At 38.4% G+C, this 21,133-nt stretch overlaps 1 protein-coding gene across 10 annotated transcripts in view; it reads left to right on the top strand.

Moving 5' to 3' along the window:
* Positions 1-19,201, top strand: part of MBD5 (methyl-CpG binding domain protein 5) — a 443,648-nt gene extending 424,447 nt beyond the window's left edge. For all 10 annotated transcript variants that reach the window (XM_078451300.2, XM_060626406.3, XM_078451303.2 and 7 more), the window contains 3 exons: positions 6,964-7,037; positions 15,596-15,671; positions 18,608-19,201. In XM_078451300.2, the coding sequence (XP_078307426.1) occupies positions 6,964-7,037; positions 15,596-15,671; positions 18,608-18,679 (222 nt within the window). In that variant the 3' untranslated portion in view covers positions 18,680-19,201. The remainder of the gene's footprint in view (positions 1-6,963; positions 7,038-15,595; positions 15,672-18,607) is intronic.
* Positions 19,202-21,133: the final 1,932 nt, after the last annotated feature.

The raw sequence follows: 21,133 nt of genomic DNA, 5'->3' as shown, positions 1-21,133 counted from the left end.
AAGCATGAGTTCTACTTGGAAGCATTTTAAAGCTTGAAAGTCCCTCCCAACAGTGTTGCTAAAAACTACCAACTCAGACTTTCTTCCTTTACCTTCCTACCCCACCCCCACATATACAACAATTTTAATTAGTAGAGATTTTTAACAGTCCATGGAAAGTTGGACCGAATCGCCCCTGCAGAATACTGCCCCAATACTGAAGCTATGTGACAACACTGGAGAATATCCTGTGCCTGGTATTACACCACTCAGAAAGTAGCATTCATCTCCTTACCCTCTGCTACATTCTTTCCTTCAGTTACCAGTTTGTAATGAAGTATGGCCTGAAAGATATTTATACTTTTTCTAAATAAATGATGCAAGTTTCTCTCTGAACCATAAATCCTTTACAGTTTAAGGTTCAGTGGCCAAGAATAAGCCCTCAGTGCTGGGCTCCAGTACATCATCATAGCCGGAGAGGCGCACTGCCAGGTCTTGGCACAGTATTAGGGAATTCTTGGAAAGGGAAGTGGCTTCGGCTGGCATTACACCTCTCCACCTCCACCATGATGTACAGGCATTTTGAGTCTATGAAACGGGGGTGGGGGAAATGGGTGTCTTTATATACTTGTTTCAGTCATTATTTAAAAATGGGAAAAATGCTCCTGTTTTCTAAACTATATTTTGAAATTATCATCTGCCATCTCTGATCTTACATTAACTAGCCTACAAGTATTGTCTGTCAAAGTAATAATCAAATAATAAAATTCCTTTTTTAGTACATAAATTTTACTCTTCTTGAACATTTCCCGTTGGTCTTCATGTCATTGCTCTTACATTCAATGTGTAGTCTGCCTTGAGCCAAATTTAGGATAGGATTTATTTCTAGATTGGCACCATAATGTTTCTTTTCAATGGAACATTGGTTGTTGGTGGACAGGTAGAGACACCTCCTGATTACCCAGAAAAGTTCTACATTTCAGTGCCACACTACATGACCAAATAAAGGCATGTTTTTAATAGCAGTGGGCAGGGTTCTGTCTTTAGAATTACACTTTGCCTTTTTTCACATGATTATATTTGGCAGGTAGAGATAAAAATAATTCTCTGAATAGTCATTCAAATGACACAAAACTCATCATTTATTATTAAAACTCATAACTAAACTTATTTGAGGAAATACACTTTCTGTATGTCAGGTGGCTATCTCACACACACACACACACACACACACACACACACACACACACACACACCCATACACACACACACATATTTTGACAGTGTGAAACATAAAGACAGCTTACCGTCGCATTTTGGGAATGTATAGCTTAAGTTTGAGTTTTCTTGCGATGTTTAAACATTTTACTTTGAAGAACCAGCTTCCTGTGCTTGATGATCAGAATTAGCTATTTGTATTCTTTAGTACTATTATTCTCGTTGAAAGTGTTCTTTGTGTATTACCTTTGCCTTATATATTTTCTTAACTACAGTTGGAAATGAGTCCTTGTCTCTGCACCCAGTCACCAACCACAGTATTTGGGCTGCGTTGTGGCTGGTGGGGTGGCAGGACCATCAACACTCTGTAGCAACAGAATCTCCTTGAAAAGGGAGGAAAATAGTTTTGGGAAAGTTCTGTGCAAGATAAAATCCAGGCTAACTAAGTCAGTGCCTGGTCAAAATTTGGAGGATAATAAAAATGAAGAAATAGAGAAGACCAAAAATGTGAATATTAGCAAAAAGACTAAGCAAAGTAAAAGCCCGGGTGAGACTGTAAACATCACTGAAGTGAATTGTGGAATTTTGTAACCTTTTTTCCCTAAACAAGGTTAAAGAGGGAAAGGAGGCCTAGTTCCATTTGCAGATAGCTGAGACCCACACAGTGTCCTCGAGCTTGTCAGGACAGTGTTCATAGAGTTAGTCTGAGGCCAATGCGTGTTTCTGTGATGTGAACTTTTAAACAGTCCTGCTTTAGAAATATGAGCTTACGCAAACCATTTAATTCCATTTATGTGTGGCAGATCAACGTGAAATTTGTTGTACATTTAGAATAGATTTATTCTAGTCCTGTAGTATACTTTTCCACTACTTAAAAACACTGCTTCCAAAGTGAAGAAGAAAGGAAACACACATGCACACACGCGCACACACACACACACACACACACACACACACACAACCTCAGATAATGCTACTGGCAAAAATTGTTCATGTGTATTTGGTTAGTTCATTTGGAAGAACAATGGGATTCGCTTTAGGGATTTTTCCACGAGTACGATTGATGGAAAATTAGATTCATCCTTCTGTCACAGGTGAGTCAACTCTTTACTCCAAAATATTTCTTTATCATTATTTCCCATTCTTTAAAAAAAAATACTGAAATATCGCCCTTAGGTTAGCAGGACTTTTTCAGGTTGAAGATATTTTTTAATATTTACTGTTTAATAAATGTTTGACAATAATGAACCTGATAAATGCCTCATATTTGCTTGTTGCTTCAGAGCTGTATTTCCCAGGCTTCAGCCAAAGTTGCATGCTACCTGTATGACCACTTAGCTAGAAACTTTATTCAAATTCACTTACTCCTTTATTTATTTATTCAACAAATGCTTTTTGGACTCCTATTATGAACTAGGCACCATTCAAGCCACTTTTTAAATAACTCCTTCAGTCTTAGTCTAAGATATAATATGTGTGAAATCACAGGTATAATGTTCTTTGTATTTTTCTAATATAAACATATGAATATATAACTACTAAAAGTGTTTAAAGGTTGGTCCTGTTTCACGTGACACCAGTGACACTTTGGTGTTTTTAAAGCACCATTGTCTTCATTATCTTTTTGGATTCTCTCAATGACCCATAAAGATGCACAACCATCCCCATTTTACAGGCCAGGGAGCTGACACTCAGCAAAGTGGCGTTCCTAAGAACACACATGACAGGCAGTTAAGCCAGGCACCCTGTCTGGTCTCCTAAACTAAGCTCGGTACTCTGTGCACAATACCATTCCCCAATAACAGGAGCTGAGGACATTGTAAAACTTGGATGGAGATGTAAGGAATGAAGAGCGGGTTTGAGTTCAGCTGTCCTGTCTGTCTTAGGAAATCTGGAATGTGGCTTGTACTCTGTCCTTTGACCTTTGTGGAACAGCTTTGCCTCAGCACTAAGTAGGAGCCAAGTAAATCACCAAGAAATGCAATCCCATTACCAGGTTTCAAGCTTGCAGGAAATTTTGACATTGTGTCCACCTAACTGGCTCTATTCAAAAGTGATCTAAGGGGCTCCTGGGTGGCTCAGTTGTTTAAGCGTCCGACTTCAGCTCAGGTTATAATCTCACAGTTTGTGAGTTTGAGCCCCACGTTGGGCTCTGTGCTGCCTGCTTTAGATTCTCTGTCTCCCTCTCTCTCTGCTCCTCCCCCATTCATGCTCTCTGTCTTTCAAAAATGAATAAACGTAAAAAAAAAAAAAGTGATCTAAGATCTTTGATCCAGGTTCTAACATATACCCCACCTCACTTTCAGAGGGTCAGTTTGGCTCCCTTAAAGGTTTGTGTCTCCCTCTGTTGTAGATTTAAGTTACCTCTACGATACACTACATGCTACCATGTTGACCCCAAATCAAACTTAATTAAATTACCAAATTTTAATGTGTGCCTCATGAACAAAAACAGCAACTGAGATTCAGATTTGTTCAGAAAAGTCTGAAACTTCCTCCCTATAAGAGTATATGGGTATGTTTCTGGGTATATTTCCAACCATACTGAACAAACAGGCTATAGAACTATTTGTGTTGAAGAATTGTGATGTCTAAAGAATATGAATGAGTGAAAGGAGGATTTTAGGAGTCAAAAAATATATTTATACATGAGGTAATATGTGAACTATAAATACATATAAAATCTGGTAATTTTTTCTAAGTCTCAACTGACATCTGTGAAGAGAGTTATTCAATGTTGGTCATTACTATTCACATCATCCTTATTTGAGTAAGAATATGGGGCAGATTATGAGGAAAGATACATTATAAAGTCCTCCCTTGATTTCTCACCAAGATAAGAATTAAATAATTTATGGAACTTCTGACTTATGACTATACAGGAACATAAGGTTATAATTACAGATCAAAGTATTAAGTGTCTTGAATTACTGGCTCCTTCAGTGTAAGTTTTATAAAAATATTTGTGTGTTTTTCCTTTTTAATGTTGCATTTATGTATTTGATTTCTCAGTATTTTCCTCATTTACAAGTTAGCTAAGTAATTTATGAGGGAGTATTCATTAAATCATTAAATATGATTTCGATTTGACTAGAAATTGAATTTATTTTGTTCTCCGATACCATCTTAGGGGACAGCGGTATCTTTAAACAGTTTCTTGAATATTGCATAAGTGTATGAATAATTCCCTACAAACAATGTACGCTCCTCATATATTTCACAATCCAGTAGAGTACTAAAATTCTGAAACAAAATAAACTAAACATTTACCTCTGGATATGTATGATCTTGTCAAATCAGAAATAAACAGTGATGTGTATCTTATTTATATTTAGTTTTGGAAAGCACCATCATTGCTTTCTGTGTCAAGGTCATTGAATCCTTTATAAATAATATAGTTCATTATGGAGTACCTTACAGCCTTACAGGCAATTTAAATGGGGGAAAAAAATCACAGAAGAGTATTAGTTCAGCAAAATTACTAGAAAAATATCCAAGCATAAAAAATTTTAAAAGATAAATTTAGGCATGTGTTATCTAAATTTTTGTAAAAATGTAATTGATTTAAATTAATTTGATCTATTTTTTTGGTATATCTGTGGTGGGGGAGTGGGTGTTTAAATGACTGTATACTTCAATGTATATTGGAGTTGGTATGGTGGAGAGAGGTTGAGTTCTTTGGAGTCATATCTGAGTTTCAATGCTGGCTATGCTACTTAAATTCACTGAGTCCCATGTGTAAAACAACAAAAATAATACTAGTTTGCAGTATTACCATATTAAATGATAGAACAGTACCTTTCCTGTAATAAACACACAAGAAATGTTTTTATTACCCCTTATTCTTTATTTAACTAAAAATAAAAACTGAGGTTTAAAAAATAGTTTTAACTTAACTTTGAGGAACTAAGACCAAGGGGGTAGGTCTTCATGTTGGTGTCTTGCTTTATTTCACTGTGAATCCGCTTTCTGTTGCTTTGCATCATTCCCTTCTGAGATCTTTCACTACACCGACTTGTGTCTAACACGAGTTTATGTTACAAGAGAGCTTCCTTCCTATTACCAAAGGAGGTTATTTAAATATCTGTGGAATTAGCTATAGATTACATAAATTAATGTGTGAAATATCTTTCCTATGCTCTTCATGTGAGTAAATACAAAATGAAGCCTCTTTTCTAACATGAAATGTGAAAATGTATCCAGGCACCTTTCCTTTCCTTTCCTTTCCTTTCCTTTCCTTTCCTTTCCTTTCCTTTCCTTTCCTTTCCTTTCCTTTTTTATTTCAACAAGACACTTTCCTTCATGGCTCCTGTGAAGTGCTGTTAGAACAAAATTGTCTCCTTTTCTAGCATCCAAGAAATTGGGTGTCCCCCATGAAGTTGTGTGTATTTGCATCCTTTAGGACAAAATACAAAATTGTGAAGAGGAAAGTGTCTTCGTTATATGTTTTCCTCACTGAATAGTTAGAAATGCCTGTTTTCAAACTTGAGAGAGGAAACCCTTTGTTACCCATTACTGTGTGCTCAATTTGAAGGGGTCAAAGAAAAATTACTTAATAATGATATTCATGACTCAGGAAGATTTCAAGAGAAAAGTTAATAATCATTTCCTTGCTTCTTAGTATTTATTGTCTTACCCATGAGGCGTTTTGACAACTTCTTGAATTTTTATATAAAAGTAGCATAGGGGCGGTGGGGCTAAGAGATGGCTGAGAAGACTTGCCTTGAAGCTGTGTTTACACAGCAAGCAACACTGTTTTTACTTAAGTTGGTTTTTTTTTTTAAGATTGACAAAAAATAACAATGTTTTTCTAAAGGTCTTTTTATTCACAAGTTACATACAAGTTTTCTTATTTAGTAACTTTTTCTTGGTGGGGGGTGGCTTCAAGAACCGTGACAGAGATTACTGGGGGCAAATGGCAAAGCCTGCACCTCCCCACCCCCACCAACACCCCAGCCACCATTGGTGGCCGCACTGTGAAGAAGTAGCAAGCTTCACACAGGCTGACAGGGATGAAGCAAGAAGGGAGAGGACACGCCCACAAGGTGTAGCCACACCTTTTCCCACAGCAGTAAGGACTAAGGTGGCCCACCTCCCACTCAAATTGTGGCCTCTGCAGAACCCAACATGTCCTAAGTAATAATAGCCGCTCTGTGCTTGGCTGTGTTCAACATTACTTGCTGCATTTTAATCATCACAACCATAGTAGCAGGAAGGTAGGTATCGTTGTCCTCATTTTAAACAGGAGGAAACTGAGCTCAGAACATTTGAGTGTTTTATTCACGCTAGAAACCGAGGAGGTCAGATTCAAACTTCCGTCTGCCAGCTCCAAAGGCCGCCCCCATGGCTCCTGTTCCCCTTCTGCTGGAATAACAGATTTGCAGTAGCTGGGCCACCCCCCTTCACTCACCACCGCTTCTGTCCCCCTTCTCCTGGAGTACAGATTTGCAGTAGCTGGGTATCAGGCAGTAGGGGAAGCAAACCATCTCTGATTTATATGATTTTGTGAATTGAAGGTTATTTAAATTCCCGATTTTGTTCTTAAAACATTCTTTACAAACTGTTGACAATTGGAAAGCCAACCAATCTTTCATTTCCATTGATGTTACAGCCTGGAGCCACACAATCAGCCCCAGCTTGAGCAAGGACAGGACACCTGACAGGGCAGTGAAAGTTAAGCTTCCCTCCCCACAGCAGGAAAGTAAAAAACGGTGTTAACAATTGCAGGTCTGGGTAATATGGTTTGGTCTTCATGCCTTCACTCAGGTGGAGCCCGAGAAGTTGAAGACACTAACAGAAGGTTTAGAAGCCTACAGCCGAGCCCGGAAAAGGAACAGAAAGTAAGCACCAATTTTATTTATTTTTTTGCCATTTCTTTCTCAAGTATATAATTTACTGGGTTTTATTCATAGGGACAAGAAAATCTCACTAATTTTGTCCATCTTAGGGCCTCCCTAAGTGTAGTTTAATGGTTATCGCCCAAGAGGATCATTATAGACAAGCCAAATTAGTTAGCTATTACAGAAAATATTTTCTTTTCTTAACAATTTGTACTGTGTGTGGGATGTTCCTCTTCATCATCTCTTTCCTCACTCCCTCCATATCCATCCCTCTCATTTACTGGGAAAGAAACACTCTCAATGTTTGCCAATTAAGTAGTTTCTAAAAGTATAGCAAGGGGTGCCTGGCTGGCTCAGTCAGAGAGCATGAAACTCTTGATCTCATGGTCATGAGTTCAAACCCCACACCGGGTGTAGAGATTACTAAAAAATAAATAAATACATACAAACATACATAAATATATTTTTAATTTTTAAAAATTTAAAAATTTAAAAAATAAAAGTATAGTAAAAGTCTGTCCCTTCAGGGGCGCCTGGGTGGCTCAGTCCGGCCGACTTCGGCTCAGGTCATGATCTCGCGGTCGGTGAGTTCTAGCCCCGCGTCGGGCTCTGTGCTGACAGCTCAGAGCCTGGAGCCTGCTGCAGATTCTGTGTCTCCCTCTCTGACCCTCCCCAGTTCATGCTCTGTCTCTCCCTGTCTCAAAAATAAATAAACGTTAAAAAAAAAAATTAAAAAAAAAAAAAAGTCTGTCCCTTCAGGAGGAGGGCTGAGGAGATATCCCCAATTTTACACAAGTAAGTAATTTCATCCAATTAACTATTAGTCAAAGTGATGGTAAATAATTCTTTTTTCTTAGGGCAGGAGTAATAGGTTTTCTTTGGAATTATAACAAGAAGTTTTACTTTGGGATGTTATTATTCAAATATTTCTAGTATGTTCTGGGTAAATGTTGTAAGGACAAGTAGATAATGTTTGAAACACAGTTTCCCTGTCATACAATGTAGTTTTATGTATCATAATTATTATTTCATCTAAAGGTAGAGAACTACAAATGTGCTTCTGTACATGCACATGAAAAGTTATTTTAAAAATACATATAATGGGGGCGCCTGGGTGGCTCAGTCCGTTGAGCCTCCTACTTTGCCTCAAGTCATGATCTCATGGTTTGTGAGTTCGAGCCCTGCATGGGGCTCACTGCCGTCAGTGTGCAGAGCCTGCTTTGGATCCTCTGTCCCCCTCTCTCTCTGCCCCTCCACTGCTCATTCTCTCTCTCTCTTTCAGAAATAAACATTTAAAAATATATACATATAATTGACATACCTGCTCAATTACTACAATTTTCACATTATCGAACATCTAAGAATTATGAGATCAGAATGATTAATAGTGTGTCTTATGTACATAATGATATCAATAGTATCTATTAAAGAGCACTCTTTCTTTTAGTGGTATCTTTAATAATTCTTGCCAGAGGTAAAATTTTAAAATTCAACAACTCTTGGGGAGACTCTTCATCTCAATAGAATGTCTCACAAAAAGATGCCATCCACAATAAGCAAACTCCCCCTTTTGTTCAGGAGTTCTTTGGAAGGTAGTGAGGGTTGTGGTGATGATCAAGTGAATAGCCAGGTTTGCTGTAGATCTGATAAGGAATACAGTGAGGCAAGTCCCCTCTGCTCTGACTGAAGTACTACTTGCTATGCAGAGCTTTGTAGTAGGATAAGGCCCATAGAATTAATACAAGGTCTGGAGAAAAGGAGGGAAATTGCAAATTACCTAAATCACAAACTTGCAATGGGCTGTTTGCTATGGAGTATTCAATAGTACTTGTTTATTTGACGTAAAAGATCTCTCAAATCTTTCCTCTAGTGAGATATGCCATTAGCTGAATTATGTGCAAAATATCCAATTGACTGATAACACAGAAATGAAATAACTCCTTAAAATATTTAAACATACTGCCCTGAGGGGCGCCTGGGTGGCTCAGTGGGTTAAGCTTCCCGACTTCGGCTCAGATCATGATCTCGTGGTTTGTCAGTTCGCGCCCCACATTGGGCTCTGTGCTGACAGCTCGGAGCCTGGAGCCTGCTTCGGATTCTGTCTCCCTCTTTCTCTGCCCCTCCCCCACTCACACTCTGATTCTCTCAAAAAATAAATAAGCATTAAAATTTTTTTAAATATATATTTATAAATATACTGCCTTGAAATGAATTTCATTTTCCCCATAAATTTGGTATTAATCAATTTTGAAAGGTAATGAGGAATAAATAGCAATTTTAAATTGTTTTTCTTCAAAGCTAGTTTACAAGTTGTGGTGAATTTGCATGGGTCCTAAGTGGCATTATCTACGTAAACTCATGAAACCATAAACTTAGAATATGGATTGGAGAGGTAAAAGAAGAAAATCTAAGGCAAACTTTAGTAAAAACAGCTTTATTTATTATGCTATTGTCTATTCAGACCAACTTGCCTTATAAATGCCCATTAGAATACTTTACATTTTGCATATAGTATTTAAACTCGATTATTTTATTCTCCCAATCACAAGATGGGCCAGAATAACTATGCCTATTTATGAATGAAGACACTTTAACCCAAATAACCTTAATAATTAGTTGAAGGTCACATAAGTGATGAATGGTGTATTGAACCCAATCATGTGTTTATTCATTTACTTAATCATTTAGTTATTGCCCTAGTTAAGGAGACTAATTGAGCAAAAACCTGTGTTGGGCCCAGTGCTACAGCCCCTGGAGCTCATGTTTAGCAAAGGAGGGAGATCCAGAAGCCATTAAAATGTTAAAATTGCAATGACAGCAATATGTATAGTGTATTTGGGGATCATAGAAAGTGGCATTAAACTCAGGTAAAGGAAGACTTTCTAGAGGAAATATCTGAGCCAGGTCTTGCACAATACATATGTATTAGCCAGACAAAGAAAACAAAGACCAAGATGGGGTGGGGTGGGATGATGTTTAGATGAGATCAGCAGTTGGATTTGGGGGACTATAAAGCCTCAGACAGGAAATTGTAAAAGACGCAGCCAAAGGTATAAGCAGCAATCAGATCATGAAAAGGTTAGTAAGGGCCAGTGGGATCCTTTATCTTATTGGAAGTGCCTGATGGGACAGCTAGATGGATTTTCACTTTAGATATGTCTGTACGGAGGATAAATTTTAGGGGAGCCATATTGGAAACAGGGACATTGTTTAGGATGCCATGGCAGCAGTCAAGGGAGAATGAGGGCTCAAAACAGAACAGGAGTGATGAGAATGGAGGAGAAGGAATGTGGTCAAGAAATATTTAGGAGGGAAAATTCACAAAACATCATGGTGATTGGTTGGAATATGGAGAGCAAGCAATCAAGGACAACTTTCAGGGTTTCAGCTGGGGTGACCTGGTGGGTGGTGGAGACACTGAAATGGCATTTAGTGCAGGGGGGCTGTTGAGTGCACGTGGGGTGCCTGTGGACTATGTTGAACCCATGTCTGACACTGGGAAGAAGTGATATTTGACTACGTAAAAATGGCTGTGATCACACAGAGATCCTTTGGCCAATTTGAACAGTGGGTTAAGGATTGAACCTCTTGGGCATTTGAATGTTTACTAGAGATAATGAAGCAGATGGGAATCATCAAAAAGGAGGAAGAGAATAGGGGGTCAGGGGAGCAGGGTGTTAGAAACCAAAGGCTAAAAGCTTCCAGAATGATAAACAGAAGTCCAGTAAGACAAGAACTGAAAAATCTCCATGAAACTGGGCAATTTGGAGGCTATTGGCAACCTTAGTGAAAACCATTTCCAATAAAGTGGCAGGTGTAAAAACAAAGTGACCACGGGTTGAAGAGTGAATGAGAAGGGAGTAGAGAGAGTTGATATAAATTAGTTTGGTCTTCTTTCTACCTGTAATATAAAATTTTCCTGAAAAATAACTGGAAGAATTTTTTAAATGGCAATGATGTGACTGCTTTTTGTAGACAAAGGAAAAGGAGAGAGAAAGTGAGTGAAAAAGGAAGGTGGCATTTGAATAAGATGATTTAGAGGCTGGTTTTGGGCCTGAGTTCATATCCTATTTCCATCACTTCATAGCTGTGTGCCCTTGCATATGTTGCTTAACCTCTCTGAGCCTAAATTCTTCATTTCTAAAATGGGCATAGAGGGGCACCTGGGTGGCTCAGTCGATTGAACATCCAACTTCGGCTCAGATCATGATCACACAGTTCATGGGTTCAAGCCCCGCATCGGGCTCTGTGCTGACAGCTCAGAGCAGAGCCTAGAGCCTGCTTCAGATTCTGTCTCCCTCTCTCTCTGCCCCTCCCCTGCTGACACAGTGCCTCTCTCTCTCTCTCAAAAATAAATAAACATTAAAAATTTTTTAAATAAAATGGGCATATTAATATCTACCTCTTAGCATTGTTATTATATAGATCATATAAACACAGTACTTGGCACATGGTAAGTATTTAGTAAACAGCTATTTTTATTATAAAGATACAGGTGAAGCAAATGAAATTATGAGATATTTTTGCCAGTGGAAACATTCTACCACCATATTAGATGTTTAGAATTCTATGTAATCATTTTAATTTTTAATATTCTACAACCAAACTGTATAATAAATATCTTTAAACATATATGCTTATTACAGCCTAATCACAGAAGAAATATTAACATATTTATTGAAAACATTACTCAGGGTCATTTTATACTTGAAAGAGGAAATAGCTTCATTAAAGAAAAAAATTTCATAGCTTTTAGATTTGCTAGATTTTCATTGAAATGAGGATCAAATCTTCTACCTATACTTACACATAAATTTAAAATCTGGTAACCTGATTTTTGTGGAGTTCAAAAGTGATAAAGTGATAAAATACATCCTATTTCCACTTTAAGATCAAGAAATTATAGTTATGCTAAATTCCTTAAATTCTTCATACTTTCTCTGCGGATTAAGTTTCAGAATCTACGATTCTTGATGTCTAGGTCTCACCCAAATTTGTTCCATTCTACATGAAGCGAGTTGCTTAAATTCTAAACTGACAGTGTAGAGCGACATGTGGTTCCTCATTTCCCTCATTTCTTATACCATTCACAGATGTGTACCTGCCTTTTTCCTTGATTAGTGAAGATAAGGATAATGTGTGACAATATAGGCAGTGAAAAATGGAAGTGGCAATTATCTCCATTAATAACTAGAAATGTCATTATATGAACATCTATTGCTTAATCAAGTAGGTTTTAGAGTGTCCATTAGTAAAAATGTTTATTATTAAATGTCAGCAGGAAATAGAAAATAGTGGATGAAACTCCACAGGGAGGCCCTCTGTACTGGAAGACTGAATTTTGACTAATTATTCATTTCATGAACTCATGGAAATTTTTCTTCCTCTTTTAAGTGCATTCTTCCCTGACCTGACCAGTTAGTGTAAAAATTAGTCTGCAGCTTTAACACCTGGGAGAGTCTCCCTTTACCTCTTGAACCTCATGATGCATTCAAGTAATTTCATGCCCCACCTCTCTGTATTTATTCTCTCTTCCACAAGTAGTCAATTCTCCCTCTGTTAACTACTTAAGTTTGTTAAAGGAAAAATAAATTTAGCTTAAGTTAATATAAACTCTTTATAAACGTTTTAAATATCTTGTTGAAGAAAGAGATCACAAAGTCCTAAATTCTCTCTTTTTTTTAAGTTTATTCATTTATTTTAAGAGAGAGAGAGAGAGAGAGACAGGGTGTGTGTGTGCGCACGCACAAGTGGAGAAAGGGCAGAAAGAGAGGGAGAAAGAGAGAATCGCAAGCAGGCTCGATGCTCAGTGCAGTGCCCAATGCAGGGCTTGATTCCATGAACTGTGAGATCATGACCTGAGCCAAAATCAGGAGTCAGATGCTTAACTGACTGAGCCACCCAGGCGACCCCTAAATTCTATCTTTTTGTTCAGCAAGTAATGTTGAATTATTTTTGTACCTTAATGGTGATGTTATTGCAACTTTTCATAGGGAAACCTTTTTCATGACTCTTTGAATTTATTACTTTTAAAAACTGTAGTTAAATATCCATGTTCTTCATTGACAAATTAGAATCGGTTTCACCAGTTCTCCCTATAAAGTCATAAAGTATGGCATAGAAACAGTTGTCATATACTGATTTCATAGGCTTGCTGTAAAGATTAAATGAGATAATGTATGTAAAGATTTAACACAACTCTTGGCAAATAGACAATTTTCAATAAATAGTAACAATTCTTGTTATTAAGGTAAAAGTGAGAGAACCAAAATTCTCTAATGGTTTTCTATTGAAATGTTTTACCTTCATTTTAGACATTTAGAATTTTAGGTAGTCAAATATAAACCCATAAGATATTATAATAAAAATCCATAACAAATATCCTTTGAAATGTATATTCATACTTTTAAGTACAAAAGAAATAGGACAAATCTATGTAACATGTTACACAAGGTGTAATAGTGTTAGGCAACTAGGCAATGTATGATACTGTCAAGACCTTTGCCAAACAGCCCACAAATGGGATCCCAATCCAACCCCAGCCAAGCTTACATGACCCCATGGAATCCTGGCATTTGATTTCCACCCCCTCCCCCCCCCCCGCCCAGTCACCCAGAATCAGGCTTGGCAAACTCCTCACTGGGAAAGCAACTCAGACCAACTCCATGAGATGCCCATGGTCCCTTAAAATTGGAATAGGTAGGTAAATAAAAGACAGTGTATGAATAGATTATATCAACTTAAACAGTGCCTGAAAACAGTGATAAGGGAGAAAGAGACAAGTTGCAGAAGGGCATGTATACCATACCACCCTTGATGGACACCTTTGTGTGTATATTAAACACACACACACACACACACACACACACACACACATAAAAGACAGCACTACGTACCATTCATGGATATATCGTATAAAGTATAAAAACATACTATAAAGAAACACAACATAGTTGCCTTTGGGGAGAAGAGGAGGAGAGAATGAGACTAGGAATTGATAACAAATGGGAATTTCAGCTTTTTTTTAATAAAAAAGAAAGGAAATAATAATTTATTATCAGTTTATTTTCAGAAGTGGATTTGTTAGAGGTTAACTTATTCTATGCACTTTTCTGCATTGTTTATATTTCTAAGAATAAATAGGAAGAATGTGAAAGCTAGAGGCTAGCCTACAGGCTGGCAAAAGGTAAGGGGTTGCTGTTGTATTGCCCACATAATTTAGTTAAAACCAATACATTAATCTTTTTTTCCAGTTAAACTGATTCAAGTTCATATATGTATATCCCAGAATATACAGACGTCGTGTTAGCTTTAGACAGATTTTTTATTTAGGAAGTATGTGGAACATCCGTGATATGCCCAGCAGTATACTCCTCAGGGTATACGCAGAAACTAAATGTACGAATTGTCTAGTCCCTGCGTATGAGGGTAAAACCTGGTGGGGGCTGTGGTAAACCAAAAGGCCTCATATAAAGGCATTCCACTAAAGTTCAAATATGTTTTTAAACACAACGTGAGCCAAACTAAATGGAACTATGAGCCAAATTCTTCCCCAACTGCAAATTTCCAATCTCCGTGTACGTGCCGAGGTGAGACTTAACTCTTGGAAAACCATGCTGACAGCCTGCAGCTTTATCTCTGCAGCTTTTCTAGTAATTGTTGTGACAAGATAAATGAAATGAATCAGCTTAGTACTCAGAATAATTGGGTAACTATTTATATGCATAAAAAAGAATAAAGTAAGTTAGTTAGAATAGACAAAGGGTACATAATTACAGAGGTAGATGGTGTGGATTTGCCTGGTTTTAAGTAGTTCGTTGCACAGCTTCCTATAGTTTGAATATACCGTTTTGTGTTATTCAGGCTGCACATGTGTGTAATGCTAGGCCGAGTAGAGAGAAAAAGTCAGATGAGCGATAGACACTCTGAGACAGCCATTCTTTATCTGTTCAAATAGTTAAGTCACTTTGGTTTTGCAGAAAAGGTGGTGGGTCCAGGAGGGGAGCCTTAGGTGTGATAGATTGTTAAACTGTTTCCCACCCAGAACTTGTGCAGGCACCAGGATTTCAGCCTTCACTTGCTCAACTCAGAAGCCGGGATACAGCAGCGAGGGCAGAGGGAGCTCCCTAGTGGCCAGAGTCTGCAGTTCAGCCCCTCCGCCCTCCCCCTGGCCACGCAGCCTGGCTGCCTGAGAAAGAGACAGGCCAGAACAGGCAGTGCGGGGCAGGCTGGAATCCTGGACGACAGGCTGCGTCTGTGGCAAAAGAGACCCACGGCCCAGTTTTCTTGCAAAATCATCCGACTGTGGAAGAAGCATGTGGAAAGGGAAAGAATCCATTGTCCCCTATCATGTGCTCCGTTTTTTCGTAATTCTGCGACTTTATTATTAGTATTAAGTGGTGAGAATCCAGGGATGTTTGTCATCTGACTTTTTCAAATGTAAATATAAATTGACTTTCTAGGGTGGAATTGGTGCTTCTGTTTTCTGATTAGGGGATTAAATTGAGACTTTGTTTCCTTAATTTGTTAATCTGGTGTGTTGTTTTCATTAATTCCAGAAGTGGAAAGCTAAATAACCATTTAGAAGCTGCTATTCATGAGGCCATGAGTGAACTGGACAAAATGTCTGGGACTGTAAGTTAATTTATTTTTCCATTATACTATGTTTCTTTGAAAATAAATTGTATTACACTTTTTGGTAAAGCGTCTTCAATATTGACAAGCAACTCACGTAGCAATACTAAATTACTAGGCTCCAAAAAAGACTGATATCAGAAAAGATTCAAAGTAATTTAAGAAAAAATAACCTAGTAGTATTAACTGTGTCTTTTTTCTGAGATAACTTTTGTTTTTCCCACATAACATTCCTTCTAAACGTAAGCAGCAAAAAATAAAGTTCAAACCACAGCTTTATGCATTTAACTCTCTGCACAGCAGTAGCCATTACTGTTGCCTAAATATTCAGTAATGCAAATTTCTCTTTGTCCATAGAACCAAAAAAAAGGGGGAGAGGGATATTGAACAATAGGGTCAAGATCAAGAGTGTATCGACCTCTCATTTCTTTTCTATTGTTACCTAAAAAGTAAAATATTTGGCACAAAGTCCTATTGTTAAATTACTGAACATAGTAACCTCTGGTTTTCAAGAAGTTGTGTCTGTTCTTTCTTTACATTTTTACTTAACTGTTCACATAATAATATCGAATGTGAGAAGTTTCATCATTGTTCTCTAATTCAAACATTGGTGAGTGTAAACACTCAAAATATAATTTTGGTAATTTCTTTTAAAAAATGTGAATTATCCAAGGCTATTCAGCAATGAAAGCTAATTTACTTTCACTCAACACTTTGTGTTAAAGTCACCTGGACCCCAACAACCCATTCAGTGGCTACTTATTGACAGATATAAGTTATAGACTCATAGAATGTTGGGGTTGGTATGGGCTTTAGAGATGTTGTGATCTAACCCATCGTTTTGCAGATGGATGAATTAAGGCCCTGAGAAGTTAAACTTCCTGACAGAATGTAGGAAAGGTCGGAAGCAGGGATCATGAAGTCCAACACCTTCCAAGGCCAGGCAAATACACTAAGTAAAGTGGGTCAGGTGTGAGAAAAAACAGCAATTCAAGTGGATTGAAAAATGCCAACTAGAGGTCAGGGAGGCTACCTTAGAGGCTCAGCACAATAGAGACTGTTGCTTACTTCGGTCTGGTGCCGGTTGGGGAAGGGCTTTCCACACACAGTCATTCAGAGGCCCAGGTTCTTCTTTCTGTTTCTATGTCCCCCATTCCTCAGGGCCTCCGAGTGCTCCTTCATATCATTTGCATGCAGCCCAGCAGGTGAGAGAAGTGTGTATGCACAGGGGTGCCAGGATAGGCTCCTCACTTCTGCTGTTTTCCACTGGACTGACCCCCTCATCTGGCTTTCTTAAGGCAAATGGACTAGGAAATGCATTCTACAATGTGCCCATTCAGGAAGAAGAGAAAATGGGTTCAGTGAGCCTCTTGCTGGTCTTTGCTGCAGGACATTTGGCCTTTGTGGCCAGCAGGCAGTGAGGAGTGATGGGATTGGGGCAACCTGGAACCCATGCTCTCTCCAGAAGGAACTCCTTCTTCCATACTCCAGCAGGTCCAAACCTATGGGAAATTATGCCAGAATTGCCAGCTCCTCCAATTTTTCATAAGGTGCTAAGTCTAGAAGTGAAATTCCAACTTTTTTCATGTTGACAACTGTCTTTGTAAACATTGAAACATCATATAGCTGTTAAACAAAATACCTTTTCAGGCCATATTTGGTTCACAGATTACCAAGACTTGTTTGCAGCCTTGGATAAAGGCTTCTTTCCTCAATTATAACAAGTTGTCAGTTATCATTCTTCGTCAGAAACTAGTGGTTTTTAAAAAATGTATATGGACAGGTTAGGAGGAAGAGGCAGTGTGACAAACTTATAAATGTTACTTTTAAAATTTAAGTTCTTAAAACAGCTTTTTGCGTTTGCCTTCGAATAGCATTGGCCTTCGTTGTTATCTTAACATTATTTTAAAACAATTAAGCCAACTTGTAGTGGATCTTGAGAGCTGATTGGGAACATCTCCTAATTATGAATTCTGTGACATTATGTTGGTAACTTTGAAATTGGCTGTGGTACAAGTACGTACACCATGGAAATTGGCATATCCTACACTCGGCTTGTGTCCCTCCACAGGGTACTGGTTGTTAAACATTAGCTAACAATGTTAGCTAATGTGGTTGTTAAACCACGGCCTTGGGACCATCCTGCCTTTCCTGGGTCTAGGCTTGCCCTCTCCTGTCAGTAACCACATACATTGTGGGGCACCTGATCACTTCCCTAGCACCTGTTCTCTGCCCCTCCAAACCATACCTGCTGTCCGATACCTGGTAACCATACTCTGCCATGCTCCATGCCTGCTCAATCTGATACACAGCCCTAACTGCTACAGTTTCTGCATTTAGTATACAGAGATGAGTTCATCAGTTACACTTTCCAGACTATACAAGCTCAGATCTGCCAACAGATGGTAGTGATCTTCTATTTTTCACTCTGATTGTTCTCTTAAATAAACTTCCATGGGCTGAGCTGAGTGCATATTCTTACCATCTCTGACCCTTCTTAGTAGTTGTAAAATAAGTCGGGTGATGAAGTAAAGAAGAAAACATGTTTGGTATGTATTTTTCTGCTTTTCTAGACTCTGCTGAAGTTGGCGATCTAGGGATCCCTAACAAAAAGGGCTTTATTTTTGTCTTAAATGCACAGCAGAGGTAGCAACTGCACACGTCATTTCCCACACGTGATGTTCTCTGGTTCCTCCCTTGCGTTCCAGTGTTACAGGTTTGCTCTGCTTATCTGTTCCTAGGACTCCTCATTCCCTGTAGTGACTATGGACACACTAAGATCTGAGATCTTGGTAAAAATTTTAAATGGCTCAGGAGATCAGTGATTGGAAATGAAAGGTGGAATCTCTTTCCTCCCCTGTTTCTTTGTCAGAAATCAAATGGTGCTTGTACTTTCAACCTTTGTTGTTATTTTTTCCCCACCTCTTTATTTCCAGGTTCACCAAATCCCACAGGGAGACAGACAAATGAGACCCCCCAAACCCAAGAGGAGGAAGATCTCCAGATAACAGGGACTACTCCACCAATGCGCAGTGTTTATTAAAGGAACGTGCACAGATATTATCTCTATATAGGTATTGATATAGCCACTGTTATATCAGTATTTATACTATGGCAGATAGCTACCACCACCACAGGGTGCTAAAAGAAACAGTGATACGATATTTTTTTTGATGAGGAAGGATAATGAATGCTGGAAAACCAATCAAAGTCCCTGAATGATGAGAGTAATAAATGGTCAAGAGATTACTGAGAAACTTTTTCTATAATACTAAAATTGTGATTATAAGAAATGTCCACATGTTTCTGAAGAATTTTCAATGTTGTATATAGAAAATGCAGAATTTCATGGCGATATCAGAAATGTAAATATTGTACAATATTGTCATGTACAAGCGTACCTAATGCACACTTTATCTTTTATTGTACAAAGAAATAGTGTACAAAATTCTTTGGTTTCTATGGAGTACACCTACCAGAGACTACCAGTGTAAAGTGATAAATAAAAATACAACCTAAATGCTTTTCTATGATAATGTAAAAGATGCTGTTTTTGTATTTAACAGCAGAGAAAAGGCATGACAATGTATTACCTGAATTATGACATACATTGCACACCACCGAGTGTCCATTTCTATTGTCTGTTTGGAATGAACCTTATCCGGAAGCACTGGACCCGATTTCGGGTGCCTAGGAAATCAAAACCTTGCAGATTCCTAAAGGGATGAGGGCTCACAGGTCTAAATTAAGAATTCAGAAACTGCAACCATTTGTTGCATATTTTTTTTACCTAAGTTTTAAAGTAGAATAGGTTTTATAAAAAAAAAAATCTTAGATGGAATATTTTACTCAGTCATTTCTGTAGTTAATGTTTGATAGCCACCTCTTGACTCAGATAGCTTAGGCCGCACCACCATGGATGCTCAGAGTTGAATTTTTTTGGCAAACAATACCGGACAAGATAAAACTCTGTTTCCACACCTGGAGGCAAAAGCCCCCCTTCAAAACCATTATCAGAGGTAAGGTTGATTATAAGTCAGTTTTCTTGTAGTGGCAAAAAAAAAAAAAAAAAAAAAAAAATACCAATCATCACAGCAAGTGTCATAGCCATTCATCAGTATTACTCAAACCAGAAGTGAAGGTGGCTTACAAAATTATTAGCAATGGTAATTTTTTATCAGTATTATGTAACATATCAGATTTATTTTATTTAAAGAATTATTTATACCATTAACAGATTCTTATATATATTAATGTGGCTGAAATGTGCAGGTTAAATCTATTAACCAAATTATTTATATTATATTAAGTAAGAAAAAAAATGTGAAACAAATGTAGAGAGAAAATACTACATTACAAGTATACAAACCTAAAACTGTGAGCCATTGTAAAGTACAAGGTTATTAATAAGAAATGTAGCACAACATGATTTTCCGTCTTTTTTCACGATTTTTGTGGTGGTGGTATAACCCTGTCTCCCACGCACTTGAGAGAAGTTTCAGGCCTCCAGCCTGACTTCAGCTGATGGATTGTCAAAAGAAGGGATCCATTATCCCTTTATTCTTAGAATCACCAGCCCCCACCCCTAAACCCATGAACCCCTAGAGAGCGCTCGCTGCCTTGTCCCCTAGCCTGGGGCTCACTCAACAGCTTCATGCTCCAGTTACCGGGAGCCCTTCAATAGCAGGCTCTGGACCCCCAGATGCCCACCACCTCCACTATCCCTCCCTCTCATCCACCCCGCATACTCCTCACTCCCACGATGTAGCAGAGTTCCAGTAACTCAGGAAAAAGGAGACCAAGGTCATTCTTCCAGTTGGTTTCTTGGGGCCACAGCACAGAGCACTCCACCAGGGCTCACTTTTGATAGCAACAGCTCTTAGTTCTTCCCCCCAGGGTCTCCTGGGTCTCCTGTGTCTCACTGTACTTTCACTCCCACCCTCACCCCTACCCCCACGCCTGATGGAATACAACTGGCACCCAGGCTTCATGGCCTGGAGGCAGGAAACCTTCCTTGTAGGGGTAGGTCCATTTTGTCTTTCATGTAACAGTGGGATTGCCTGCCGGTCCTTCGCGCAGTCGCCCTAAGTAATCTTTTGTGTAGTTCAGTTGACACATCTTTGCGTGTTTGCTATGTTTAAACCATAAATGTCCTTTGTTGTCCCCCCACCGATCTGCTTTTCTACTGTTCTGTCTACATGGTTGTTTTTATTCCCAGATAGATGCATATGCGTGTTTGTGCATGGCGTGTGTCTGCGTATATGTGGGTGTGGATGTGTGTGTTGATACGTAGAAGTTTTTTTAGCCTTTCCTGTCTTTAGAACGAGTTTGTGTCCACCTGGCCTTCTTTTAGATATTTTAAGCTAATTAGATGTGTGGTTCCCCACCAATGTATACTTTACATCTGTAGACCATGTAAAGTATGTTTGTGCCCATGATTTCACTGGTTGCTTATGGCTTTG

This window comes from Panthera onca, chromosome C1 (assembly GCF_046562875.1).
Source record: "Panthera onca isolate mPanOnc1 chromosome C1, mPanOnc1 haplotype 2, whole genome shotgun sequence".
NCBI lineage: Eukaryota > Metazoa > Chordata > Mammalia > Carnivora > Felidae > Panthera > Panthera onca.
This window is presented reverse-complemented; position numbering and strand designations above follow the sequence as displayed.